The sequence below is a fragment of the Chionomys nivalis genome, chromosome 8 (assembly GCF_950005125.1).
Source record: "Chionomys nivalis chromosome 8, mChiNiv1.1, whole genome shotgun sequence".
Lineage (NCBI taxonomy): Eukaryota > Metazoa > Chordata > Mammalia > Rodentia > Cricetidae > Chionomys > Chionomys nivalis.
In genome coordinates, this window is record NC_080093.1 from 13,537,274 (window position 1) to 13,549,705 (window position 12,432).

General features: G+C 47.9%; 2 protein-coding genes across 2 annotated transcripts in view; one reads left to right on the forward strand and one right to left on the reverse strand.

Annotated features, from left to right (window-relative positions):
* Positions 1–1,560: 1,560 nt before the first annotated feature.
* Ina (internexin neuronal intermediate filament protein alpha) lies at positions 1,561–11,516 on the reverse strand. Its single transcript, XM_057777187.1, has 3 exons — positions 10,452–11,516; positions 4,986–5,110; positions 1,561–3,489 (listed from the first exon to the last, which is right to left on the reverse strand). The coding sequence occupies exons 1-3, from the start codon at positions 11,514–11,516 to the stop codon at positions 3,174–3,176; spliced, it is 1,506 nt and encodes a 501-aa protein (XP_057633170.1). The 3' UTR covers positions 1,561–3,173.
* Positions 11,442–12,432, forward strand: part of Nt5c2 (5'-nucleotidase, cytosolic II) — a 141,038-nt gene continuing 140,047 nt past the window's right edge. The window contains exon 1 of the mRNA XM_057777186.1: positions 11,442–11,573. Within this exon, the coding sequence (XP_057633169.1) occupies positions 11,515–11,573 (59 nt within the window). The 5' untranslated portion in view covers positions 11,442–11,514. The remainder of the gene's footprint in view (positions 11,574–12,432) is intronic.

Consider the following 12,432-nt stretch of genomic DNA (forward strand, 5'->3'; position numbering starts at 1 on the left):
TCACTCACACTCATTTTGTTACCCTGCTGGTAACTTTCTTTTCTTTTTTTCTTTTCTTTTCTTTTCTTTTCCTCTCTGCTCATGTTTCTGAATGTCCTCCATGTTGCCTCTTGTTCTGATTTAATCATTTATCAGATCCATAAGATTATCACTTTCTAAAAATTCTTCATTTTTTTAATGTGCATTGATCTTTGCCTGCATGTATGTCTGTGGGAGAGTGGAACTGGAACTGGAGTTACAGACAGTTGTGAGCGGCCATGTGGGTGCTGGGAATTGAATCCAGGTCCTCTGGAAGAACAGGCAGTTCTCTTAACCGCTGAGACATCGCTCCAGTGCACAGATCCTCTTTTTGTTGTTTTTAAGACAGGATTTCATGTATTACAGGCTGGCTTTGGTCTTGATTTGTAACTGAGGAGCAGTCTGAACTTTTGGATCCTCCTGCCTTCACCTCCCAAGTGCTGGGATTACAGGCATGCACCATCTTGTGTTAAGGGCAGATGACTTAACACAAGGCCTCATGCATACAAGCAAGCACTTCACTAGCTGAGCCACTCTCCATTTTGTACAAGATGATTTTTTGGTGCGTTTATGTGCATGTATACCCACATGAGTTTATGTGTGTTGGGGCCAAAGGACACCATTGGGTGCTCATCAGTATACGCCTTTTTGTTCGCGGCAGCATCTCTCACTGGCTTGGAGCTCACCAGGTAGTTAGGCTGGCTAGCCAAGGATCCACAGACTCAGCTCTCCAAGTCCTGGGATCACAAGAGCACATTCCTTTGTCTAGGCAATTTTTTTTTAATGTTGCAAACCTAGTACCATTTATTAGCTTCTCAAACATTTAGTTTTTTTTTTTTTTTTTTTCCAAAACAGGGTTTTTCTATGTCTCCTTGGATGTCCTAGAACTCACTCTATAGACCAGGCTGGCCTTGAATTCACAGAGATCCACCTGCCTCTGCCTCCCAAGTGCTGGGATTAAAGACATGCATCACCGACCAGCAGCTTCTTTTATATATATTTATTTATTTATTTATTATGTACACAATATTCTGTCTATCTATATGTCTTCAGGCCAGAAGAGGGCACCAGACCCCATTGCAGATGGTTGTGAGCCGCCATGTGGTTGCTGGGAATTGAACTCAGGACCTTTGGAAGAGCAGGCAATGCTCGTAACCTCTGAGCCATCTCTCCAGCCCCCACAGCAGCTTCTTTTAAATACAGGGATTCTGGGATCAAACTCTGGTCCTCATGCTTGAAAGGCAAATACTTTGTCCAACCAAGCTATCTCCTAACCCTCTTTTTTGTTTCTGAGACAGGGTATCAGTATGTAGCCCAGCCTGACCCACCTCAACCTCCTGAGTGCTGGGATTACAGGTATTTACCATTATGCTCCTGTGTAAAATGCAGGTCCTGTCCTCTCACTCTGGCTTCAGGTGACTAGTGGCAACTCATTAAAAACAGGAGATAAAAAAGTAGTCAGGACCAAGCAACCTGTGAGCAAATGACGCTTTCCTCAGGGAACCAATAGAAACCACAGAACACAAACCACGCTGGTAGGATTAATGACTTTTAATTTCTCATATTACTAGCGTCTTACAGTAAGTGTGGGGGCCAAGAGGGGATGGTGGGTCAGGGAGAGGAAAGTGTCTTTTCAGTTCCTTGATCTACTGAAGCACGTGCTAGGATGAGTTCAGTATTAGCATCACGTCTTTATCAGCACAGCTTGCGATGACGTGGGTGGGGACAGGACAGACAGCTGTATAGCTCTGGTGGAAGTGAGCAGAGACAGGGAAAATCCTGCATCAAATTTGGCACACGAGGCAGACTGGACACGTGGATGACACAGTTGGGTGCACCAGGAGCTGACTTTCCAGCCTGCCTCTTTGGATAGGGGGAGGAGTGTGCATACCCCTCCTGAACTCTGAGTTTCTGTCCTTAGGGGGATCAATACCCACCTACTACAGCAATGCAACTGTTGGGCAAAGACTCTTGAGAGATTTTTTTTTTTTAAATATTTGCTGGTGGTGTTGATTGACCAGAAGTGTTTGTTTATTTTTTTACTTTTGGGCAGTAGCATTGTGTCTGGTGATAAAATATCCTATATGTAGCACTCTTAAAAAGCGAGGCCTCTTGACGACCTAGACTAACAGGAAGGGGACTATAGATTTGAGGGCAAGGGTATGAAAAAGCTAATTCTATACCACTACATGGCAACCAACACAGAGGAGACCTTGGTCTTTCCCACTCAGAGATGTACTCACCTCCTGTACTTATGCTACTAAATCTAAGGTTGGCTTAAGCACAGCATAGGACAACTATCACTGTGCTTCTAAAGTTAAAGTGAAAAGCTACAACATTTAAGGTAGGTTTCCCCCCTCTAATTAAGTGGATTTGGGCAAGCTGAAAGCCTAAAATCTAGAGATCCTTTTTATTTTTCAGGAAGACCCTTAAAATCAATCACTGCTGTTATTATCTTTTTCTCTTTCTTTAAGCTACAAATGTGAAAGGACATGAAATGGGCAAGGATAAGTCATTACACAAATCACAAAAATGGTCAACATGCATCTACTCTTACCCACAGAGCAAAGAGTGCAAAGGGAGTAAGCTCTACATGAGTTTAGGGATGCTACACTAGCCTTTTCCCCTCCTCTTGGGTGGAAGGAAAGGAAACAAGGAATGGAGGAAAGGAAGGAATGTGCCCATGAGAGAACCACCTGTCATGTGTGACTCAGCTGTATCAGCGGGGATGGGGTGATGGGGTCTGGACCACTGGCTTATCCTTGGCAGTGATTTTGTTTTAGGCATCTACAGTAAGAATCTATGGCTGGGTACTGGCGGGGGATAGTGGATAAACATAGGTTTCCATTTCAGCTCACAGCGAATGATGACCGGAATTAGCACCTTCCTCTGCACCCGAGTCATCTGTCACTGTGAAGCCCGAGCTGTGGGTGAGAAAGCGGTGTTCTCAGGGAACTCCTCTGACTGCTCCAGGACTGCAGTTTGCCCATAGCGGGTGGCTTTTCTACCGGAGAAAGTAAGGATTCAGTACTAAATGTGACATTGAAGCCTTAGAGACATTCTATAGCGGTGACTGGTGCTGCGGTTCAGAAGTAAGCTGTGGACAAGTCAAGTGCATTCCCTCGTAGGCGCTAACTTTTTTTTAAGTAATGGAATTACATTTTTTGGCTTGAAATGGTGCTTTCTTCTATATTTGACTTCTCGGTTTTCTTCGTAGATATTACCGTTTCCTCCAGTGTTTCTTCAAAACTTTCCCCTATCTTAGATGTTTTCTTAGAGGCTTCCTTAGAAGCCCCTTCCTCTTCTTCCTCCTCTTCCTTTTTAAGGGACAGCCCAGTGGATAAGGCTTTGGGGGTTGCAGAACTAAGGATTCTAGGAGGGAGCAGATAACTTGGGTTGGGAAGTGGATTCAGCCCTGAAATGCTTAATCCACTGGTGCTAAATCGTGTCTCTTCGCCTTCCAGCAGTTTCCTGTAAGTTCAACAGAGAAAAGCTCTCAGGAATCAGGTTATTAATTTTGTTTAAAGAACTTAACTCTCCTTAACTTTTATTTTAGAGGCTCCAAAGAACACTGCAGCTTCTTCATGAGACTGAGGCCAGTAATGCTGCATTGAGCTGGAGATTAGCACTCGTATGAAGTCTCTCTGCCCTCCCTCCAATATCAGCGTTGTTTTAAGTATTGTCAAAGGAAATCTATCACATTCACAAATTGTTTTCCTGCAGGGAAACATACAACCCTCCCTTGGCCACATTAGACACCCACTTTTGGCAATTAGAGTCTACAAAGCTCTAGAGAGAAGTAATTTCCCTAATTAACACCTTAACTGTAATGGGATAAGGAAGTGAGAAGTCCACAGAGGAACAGGAAACTAACTGCCAAGTCCAGCCCACACTCAAGATTTGTGCCTTTTCCATGTATGAAGGTATGAAGGGAATGGGCCAAGCCATGACAGCCACTACCCCACAACTTCAGGCACCAGTCTCTACTCAGCCTAGACTACACGGTACCAGATCAGAGTGGCCTTTGTCTTGTTTCTCATAACCCTAATAGAGTTTTGTTGTTGCTTCTTTATTTGTTCTTTTGCTTTTGGAGACAGGGTCCCATATAGCCCTGGTTGGCCTTGGTATATAGCTGAGGCTGGTCTTTAACTCCTTACTGTCTTTTTTTTTTCTTTTGGTTTTTCAAGACAGGGTTTCTCTGTAGCATTGGAGCCTGTCCTGAAACTCACTCAGTAGACCAGGCTGGCCTCGAACCGCCTGCCTCTGCCTCCCAAGTGCTGGGATTAAAGGTGTGTGTCATCACCGCCTGGCTGTATTTTGATTTTTAAAGATTAATTTTAATAGTGTGTGTGTGCATGCGCACATGCGAGCAAGTACAGATGCTTGGGGAGGCCAGAGGCATATTCCCCTGAAGCAAGTTATAGGCAGTTGTGAGCCACTTAATGTGGGTGCTGAGAGTCAAACTCGGGTCCTCTGTAGAGCAGTATGCCTTAATCACTAAGCCATCTCTTCAACCCCAACTCCTATTTTTGTTTTGTTTTGTTTTTTGTAGACAGGGCTTCTCTGTGTGTCCCTGGCTGTCCTGGAACTTGCTCTGTAGTCCAGGCTGGCCTCGAATTCATAGAGATCCACCTGCCTCAGCCTCCCTAGTGCTGAGATTAAAAATGTGTACCACCATGCCAGATTCTAATCCCTATTTTTAAATTTAGAGTCTTTCATTTTGATCTTTAGAAGCCTGCATTACCTTTTAAATGCCCAGCAGAGGTATGTAGAATATTCCGGGACTAGCAAGGTGAAGCTAGGATATATTCAAGAGGGACTGAAGGGTCAGCTCGCCTGGCTGGTTAGTGATGCTCTCTCCATCCTCCCTCATTGGTCAGAAACAGATCACATGGAACCACTTCTGCAGTAACACTGCCCCCAGGGGAGCACATGCTTTGCTAGGGTAAATGTGGTCTTTTGTGTACCTGTAAGCCGCTATCTCAATGTCAAGCGCCATTTTGACATTGAGCAAATCCTGGTATTCCCGAAGGTGGCGAGCCATCTCACTCTTGGTGTTTCTTAGGTCATTCTCCAGCTGCCCAATGCTATCCTGGAAAGAACATATCCAAAATATTTAGACCAAAGTAGCAAAAATTCATTGACATTTCTACAAGGCAGGATCTCAACCTTGACTACATGTTAAAATCATGTAAGGAACTGATAGAATACTTAAACAGCAATCTGTGTCCAGCCTAGATTCGGTTTTATCTGCTCTGGGGTAGGGGCTAAGCACTTGCATTTTTTCCCTTTAAAGGTCCTTGGGAAATTTAGATGCATGTTGACAGTTGGGAACTTTACCAAGGGACACATGAGTTCATGAGTCCCTCCTTGACTGTGTACATATGTGTGCATGTGTTTGCATGTCAGTGAATGTGAGTATAGGGACCCACAGAGGTTAAGAGATACTCTGGAGCAATAGTTACAAGCAGTTGTGAGCCACCTGATGTAGGTGCTAGGAACTGACTCCAGGTCCTCAAAAGGAGCAGCACACACTCTAACCACTAGTCCTATATATGATAAAAATTTAATGTTGGGTAGATAGTTGTACATTTCTCAAAGCACCAGCTTTTAAAAAAATGACAATTTTTAATTTTTGTACATTTATTTATTGATTGATTTGTTTAGGTTTAGGTCAGTACACTCCACAGTGAGTCTGAGAACAAACAACAAACAATATAAAGTTTCATGGAAACTGCACATTCCTAGCAGGGAATGGTGGGGCATGCCTATAGAGCAGGCTTTAAGTTCAATCCCAGCTTAGACTACACAGGGAAACCCTTTCTCACAAAATGGAATAAAAAACATATTCCTGGCCCTACCTAAGAAATACTGAATCCATTTCTTCAGGAGTGGTCAGAGAATTGCTGAAAACGCTGCTCTTGGTCTTGTGTGTGTGTGTGTGTGTGCCACCAGGGATGTGTGGAACGAGAGGACAACTCGTAGAAGTTGGTTCTGTCTTCCTGCTAGGTAGGTCCTAGGGAGGAATGTGGAGTCTGGGTACCAACTCAGGCTGTCAGGCTTGGTGCTAAGTCTTCACCTGCTGAGCTGTCTTTCAAATAACCCTCAAAATGATAATTTATATAAAACCATTTTACAGTGGCAAATACCACTTATTATTTGGACATGAAACTAACATAGTCTTTCTCAGCAATCAAGGGTTGTGAAATGATGTTATTTTTCTGTGATTTCATGTCTGTTATCTTTCAGATATATTTGGGGTGTTTATTTCTACTCTAACAGTTCCAGAGAGCAGTGTCTGTCTTGATGTTGCAGTTTATTGCTTGTCTCTGTCCTGAAAAGTGCTGTGATGGGCGCTAGGCATTCTTGACAATGCCTGACTCTAGTGGTCTCCCATCTCTGTCCTTCCACAGGCTTGAAACCCAAAAAAGGAATCGTTTCTTTTGACAATCATGTTAAGAATGTTGGACTGAGGGTATTAGGGGGCCAACTTCTCAATATGTGGTTTAGAGGTAGATGTTTGTCTCATCAGCAGGTTAATTAACTTGTTTATTAAAAACTTTTTATTTCACGACTGTCTTCAGAATGAGAGACTGCTAGGGCGCTGAGTTCTAGATAGGTGAGGGTTTCTTGCTCTTGTTTTACATCTCACATGGCTATGGAGCAGAGTCGACAAAAAGCGTAAGCCAGCCTCTTCCAGGAGCTGACGGAACTGCTGACTGCCTGTGGGTCACTGAGCTCCGGTCTCTTTGTTTGTACACTCCTCCCCGCACTGGGCTGTCTTGCTGCCCTTCACAAGGCCTCCAAAGATGGCCTCCACCGGGAAATGTGAGCAGAGCACTGCAGTCTGCCCCCTCCCCCAACCATGCAGCTGCAGGAGAGGAGAGAGGAGGCACTCCCTGCTCCAGCTGGGACTCTCCTGGAGCAGCGAAGCATCTGGCCCGGGGTTGGAAGGAGGCAGGTGGGGAAGAAGACAAAGCATGGTCACCCTAGCGTGTGCAGTGAAGAAGAGGAACAGCGGTGTGCCCATTTCCTCTTTAGGAGTGGAAGGGGAGACCTCAGCCAGAAAAGCCAGAGTGCAGGCCACACAGAACCATGGCTGTGCATAATCATCTAGCTAGGGAGAGAGGATTTTAATGTATGGTCACCTGAAGGACACATGTTCTTATTCTCACTCCTGTCGTTACTGTACCCTTGTCTTCTGTCACCCTCTGAAATCCTATCTTATGAGAAAGTGTGACTTAGGTCAGTACACTCCAGTCTGAGAGCAAACAACAAACAGAGTTTCATGGAAACTGCATATTCCCAGCAGGGCGTGGCAGGGCATGACTATAGAGCAAACTTTAAATTCAATCCCAGCTTAGGCTACACAGGGAAACCCGGTCTCACAAAATGGAATAAAAAACATATTCCTGGCCCTACCTAAGAAATACTGAATCCATTTCTTCAAGAGTGGTCGGAGAATCTCTCTTAAAAAGCTGCTCCTTGGTCTTGGCGTGCCATGGGGTTTAGATCACCAATTTAAATTTCTCCCTATAAAGAAGCTATTGTGGTGGCCCAGGTGACAGCGATAGGGTGAGATGGGGGCAGGTGGAACCACTTTAGAGAATGAATTCTAATTTCAGAAATGGATCTATTAAGCTATAGATTTATATGTAGCCATGGCTGCTTCCGGTCTCTCGAGGGCCAGACCCTGCCAGCTAAGTAATTAGGCTGGTCTCCAATCTCATATTGGAGAAGAGGGTAGCCTTGGCTTATCTCCCTGGAGAACATTAACCAGCAGTGATCTTGACTGCTCAGCAAGGTCTTTCAAGGAAAACTTTGGCTTTCTAAGACGCTCCACAGTACAGGACGGAAAGCCCTTTGAGATGGCCTCTGCACGGCTTTAGTAACGTCTGAGGTCCTAATGGCAGTGCCCCAGCTATGTGGGGACCAGGAAGTGTCCTCTGTCAGAGACGAAAGGAATGCCTTGTTCTTCTCTGCAAAGCACGGCCACCATGGGCCTGTACGACAGCAGCCCCAGTTCTTCCTATTGTGTGCCTACCGTGTCACCTTGAATCACTCTTTGTCCTTTTGAAAGGACGTTAAGCTTTCTGTCTTCGGATAGGCTATCAACTCTCTGGGGCAAGGAAAAGGACTTTAATGGGCTGAAAGCTCGCAGAGGAAAAATGTGCTCACTGTGAAACTCTGAACCAGAAGGGAAAGAGCACTTCCCGTTACTGCTGTGGTGCAATGAAGGATGGGTAAAGGGCAGGAAGACAATGGTCTCAGTGAGGAGGCTCTCCACCTCGACCAGCACAAAGGTTGCTGGAAAACAAGCAGGGGTGGCAGGCAGTATTTGCAGGCCGAACTGTGAGCCCCACCCCAGCATTAGGACCCAAGGGAGTAGGAAATAGCTTTGTGTTGTCTTGTCTCCTCCACTCCCTCAGCAGGTCACTGAGGCTCTCCAGGCACAGTGCTGCAGACTGCAGGTTCTTGTTCCTTTTGTTTCCTGGACGTGTCTGGACGACACTACTATTTTCTAACACAGAACACCTGTATTTTAGAGCTAATAAGCCAGACAAAATCATCACCACCTCTTAGAACAAGCAAAAGGAGGGCAGAGCAAAGCCCAATTAAGCTGACAGTTTGGGGGTAAGTAACCCCTTTTTGTAGAAATATTGGGCTAGTCCTCAAGAAGACTACCTAATTCAACATTGGAGGCTCCTGGAAGAAAAGACATCTTAATTAAGTATAATTGATTGATTAATTCAGATCATCCAAGGCCTGGGACACATACTGAAAAGCTCAACTTACATATTTTGTAGCAAAACAAGAATATTTATTTGAATAATACTATAACATCAAACTAACCAAACAGACATTTCAAACGGGCCTTTTCCCTTTATGCAAGGGGTTGTTCGTAATGGCCAGTACATACCTTTTATCAATAATTCTTTAGCTTCTGAATAAAATCGTACTTCTGAAATATTATGCCATTTTCTAGTTCTATTTTTAGTAATGTTCTCCCAACACATTAATTTTATCAAATGTAAAATTCAATTCCTGCTAAAATAACTTCAACTTTCTGAATTTATAGACATTCTATTCAAAAAAGCTCTTATTGTTCCTTGTACTTAAGCCATGTAGTTTTGTATTTTTCTACATTTTTCACCAATCCTGTCTTCTTACTCTGTGCCCTTTGTGGACACAGCCCAGAATGTCCAATGTAGAGAAACTGAGGACATGGTGGCCTTTGTTGGGAAGAAACAGCCAATCAATACCTTCACAGAGCTTATAGAGCAGGGAAAGATGGGGGGAAATGTCGCCTCTAACAAAGAAACCATCTCTGTAATTTGCCACATGCACTTAAGCTGAAAAAATATTAAGTTAATGGGGACTTTTAAGTGGGACTGCACAGCTGTGGAGCAGATTAAATGGCTTTTGTTAAGTGCTAAGCCATCCATGGAGGCGAAAACTGATGCTGTCTACAAGATGAACTTTAACTTTAGGAAGCCAAGACTGATTATAATATAGAACTAAAAAATATAAAAAAATAAAAATAAATTGAAGCAGTTAATTGCCCAGAGGCCCAGAGATTCCTAACTGGGACAGCTTGGAAACATCATCAAAGCAGGAGACATTTCCGAGGCGGGAGGAGATCAGCACCGCGGACAGCGCCCCACCATTTTCCCTGCGGACTTGGCTCCGTACCTTCTTAGAACTGTCAGAACTGTCAGGAGGTGGACAAGGGAGCCGCGCGTGCACGTGCGTGTCGCGGGTTTGGGAGGGGCGGTAAGGGTGGGGCAAGGCAGTTGTCACTGGCTTAATTATGCCAGTAGGCACTCCTTTGTAGAGCAAAACTCAAGAAAATGAGCCCAGTTCTCAACCGTAAAGCAGACCATGCTCTATAAACATCAATTCTAAGGCTCAGAAAAGCCCTTTCAAAGCTAACTAGACAAACCAGACATTTAAGGACAGGACCACTCGGAGGTTCTGACCTTGCCCTTCTGGGCTCGTCAGAGGGGTCGGGATTGTTCTGCTAGTGTGTTTATACGCTTAGTGACAGAAAGACACGGTTAGATGTTTCGGACTCCCCAAAACATTGAAGATTCCTTTGTTAGAAGAGTTCAGACGAGAGACTGGGAGTGGGTATTGTAGTTTGGTGTTACAGCATATATCTAGTATATGCATGAAGACTTGGGTTCGGTTCCTAAAACTCCCCCATCACTCAAACTAGAGTGCAAAGACATTAAGGGCTTGAAAGGGCTTCCAGGCACATACAGTGGAGGCTGCATGCATGGAACCGTGATTTTTTTGTTTGTTTGTTCGCCAACACCTCCAGCCAACACTCCTCTCTCCTCCCTTTCCCTCTACCGGTTTCCTCAGGACCCCAGTGTACAGGGAGTGCGCGGAAGTGGACAGGGCACTCTTCCCTAGCAGGCAGCCCTTACCTGGTAGCCGGCCACCTCAGCGCTGTGCCGCTCCTCCAGTTCCAAGATCTGCCTCTCCAGGGACTCATTGGCCCCGCGCAGACCCTCGATCTCAATGGTACGAGCTTGAAGCTGGCGCCGGTACTCGTGGATCTCCTCTCGGCTGGCTCGGATGGCTTCAGTGCTGCGCGCCGCCTGCTCGTTCAGGTTGGCGAACTTGGACTTGTACCACTCCTCGGCTGACTGCAGGTTCTTAGCGGCCAGGGACTCGTACTGGGCGCGGATCTCCCGGAGCGCCGAACTCAGGTCCGGTTTCGCCACAGACACGTCCACCTCGGCGGCGGCCTGCGACGATGCCTGCAGCGTGGCCAGGAGCTCGGCCACCTCCTCGTCGTGCACCTGGCGCACGAAAGCCAGCTCGTCGAGCAGCGACTCCACCTTCTTCTCCAGGTCCAGGCGGGCCAGGGTGGCGCCGTCCACGTCGCGCTGCTGCGCCTTCAGGGCGCGCTCGGCGCCCTCGCGCCCGCGGCTCTCCTCCTCGCAGCGCGCCCGCAGTCGCTGCACCTCCTCGGCCAGCCCGTCGCGCTCCAGCAGGGCCTGGGCGCGCGCCGAGCTCGCCTCCTCCAGCTGCGCGCGCAGCTCGCGCAGCTCGCGCTGGAAGAGCTCGCCGACGCGCGACGGCTCGGCGTGGCGCTGTCGCAGCGCCGCCAGCTCGGCCTCGAGCGCGCGGTTCTGCGTCTCCAGCTGGTGCACCTTCTCGATGAAGACGGCGAAGCGGTCGTTGAGGCCCTGCAGCTGCTCCTTCTCGTTCGTGCGGATGATCTTGTACTCGTTGGTGCGCGCCGCCGCTTGGCTCAGGTCCAGCCCGTCGGAGGCGGGCAGCCGGCGGTAGGCCAGGCCCAGGCCGAGAGACGAGGCCGAGGAGCAGGCGGCCGTGGAGGCCACATTGCTGCGGGACAGCGACTGCGAGCGGAAGCTGCCCGAGCCTCCCGGCCCGGAGAGGCGCGTGGACAGGCGCGAGCCGTCCCCGAACACCTTGCGGTAGGAGGAGGCAGAGCACAAGTAGTGCTCCGATCCGAAGCTCATGGTGCCGGGGTCGGGGCCGGGCGCACGGCTGCGGCGGGACCTGGCGAGGACGAGAAGGTGCGGCGGAGGCTGGGCGCGGCGGGGCGGTGTGCAGGGCTTTTAAGGCGCGGGGCTGGGGCGACGCGCTGGGGGCGGAGCTTCAGTTCCCGACCTAGCGGGGAGAGGGAGGGGAGCCTGCGGGGGCGGGGGTGCGCAGTGTCACCGCAGCTGCGCGCCACCGACCTGGGCGGTCTGCGTGAAAGCCCCTCCCTGTCCGCAGCACCTGTACCCCAAGAATCTGCTTTGGAAAAGACCAGAGGGGAGCGGGTCTCCCTAAACAGCCTGGACTTTCCAGCCCGAGAGCACTCAGCGCTCTGATGGCTTCATAGCCTGTCCTTCCTTTTGCCTTTATCCCTCAAGGAGAGTAGGTTTTCTGAAAGGTGTCCTCTCATCCGCACCACGGAGTTCTCAAGGGTGAGGCCCCCCAGTTTTTCTTTTTTTTTTCTTTTTGTTGTCCCTCCCTCCCCAGGGGGAGCGGACATCCCTTTATCTCCCGTCTTCGGGGGTCTCCTGGTGCTCAGCGGGGAAAGCAGGTCCACTTCAGAGAGCATCCCACAGCTCCGCAGCCCCAGGAGACTGGAGGATTCGCCAAAAGCTTGAGATGCTCGGGGTCATCCGTGAAGAACTGGAGTCCGAATTCCTGAGGGTGCGGTGCGAAGGGTTACAGAGAGGGAAAGGGGCCAAGCCTGGAAAAGGACAAAGCGCTGAGAATTAGCAGGGTTCCTCTCTAGGCCTCTAACGATGGCGCATGCCAGGACCGCGGATTGGTAGAAAGGAGGGTCCAGGCTTTGGTTAAACAAACAAGCAAAAAAGGCACATTAGATCTTAAAACGTTTCAAAAATGGGTTTTTGGCCAGGAGGTTTCACCTAAAATGAA

What these genes read in the sequence shown, in the direction of transcription:
- Ina (XM_057777187.1), bottom strand. Translation starts at nt 11,516, where the DNA reads ATGAGCTTCGGATCGGAGCACTACTTGTGCTCTGCCTCCTCCTACCGC. An exon ending in CTGAGGTGGCCGGCTACCAG is followed by an intron (nt 5,111 to 10,451) that starts GTAAGGGCTGCC and finishes TGTTCTTTCCAG; the next exon opens with GATAGCATTGGGCAGCTGGA. An exon ending in ATTGAGATAGCGGCTTACAG is followed by an intron (nt 3,490 to 4,985) that starts GTACACAAAAGA and finishes TTGAACTTACAG; the next exon opens with GAAACTGCTGGAAGGCGAAG.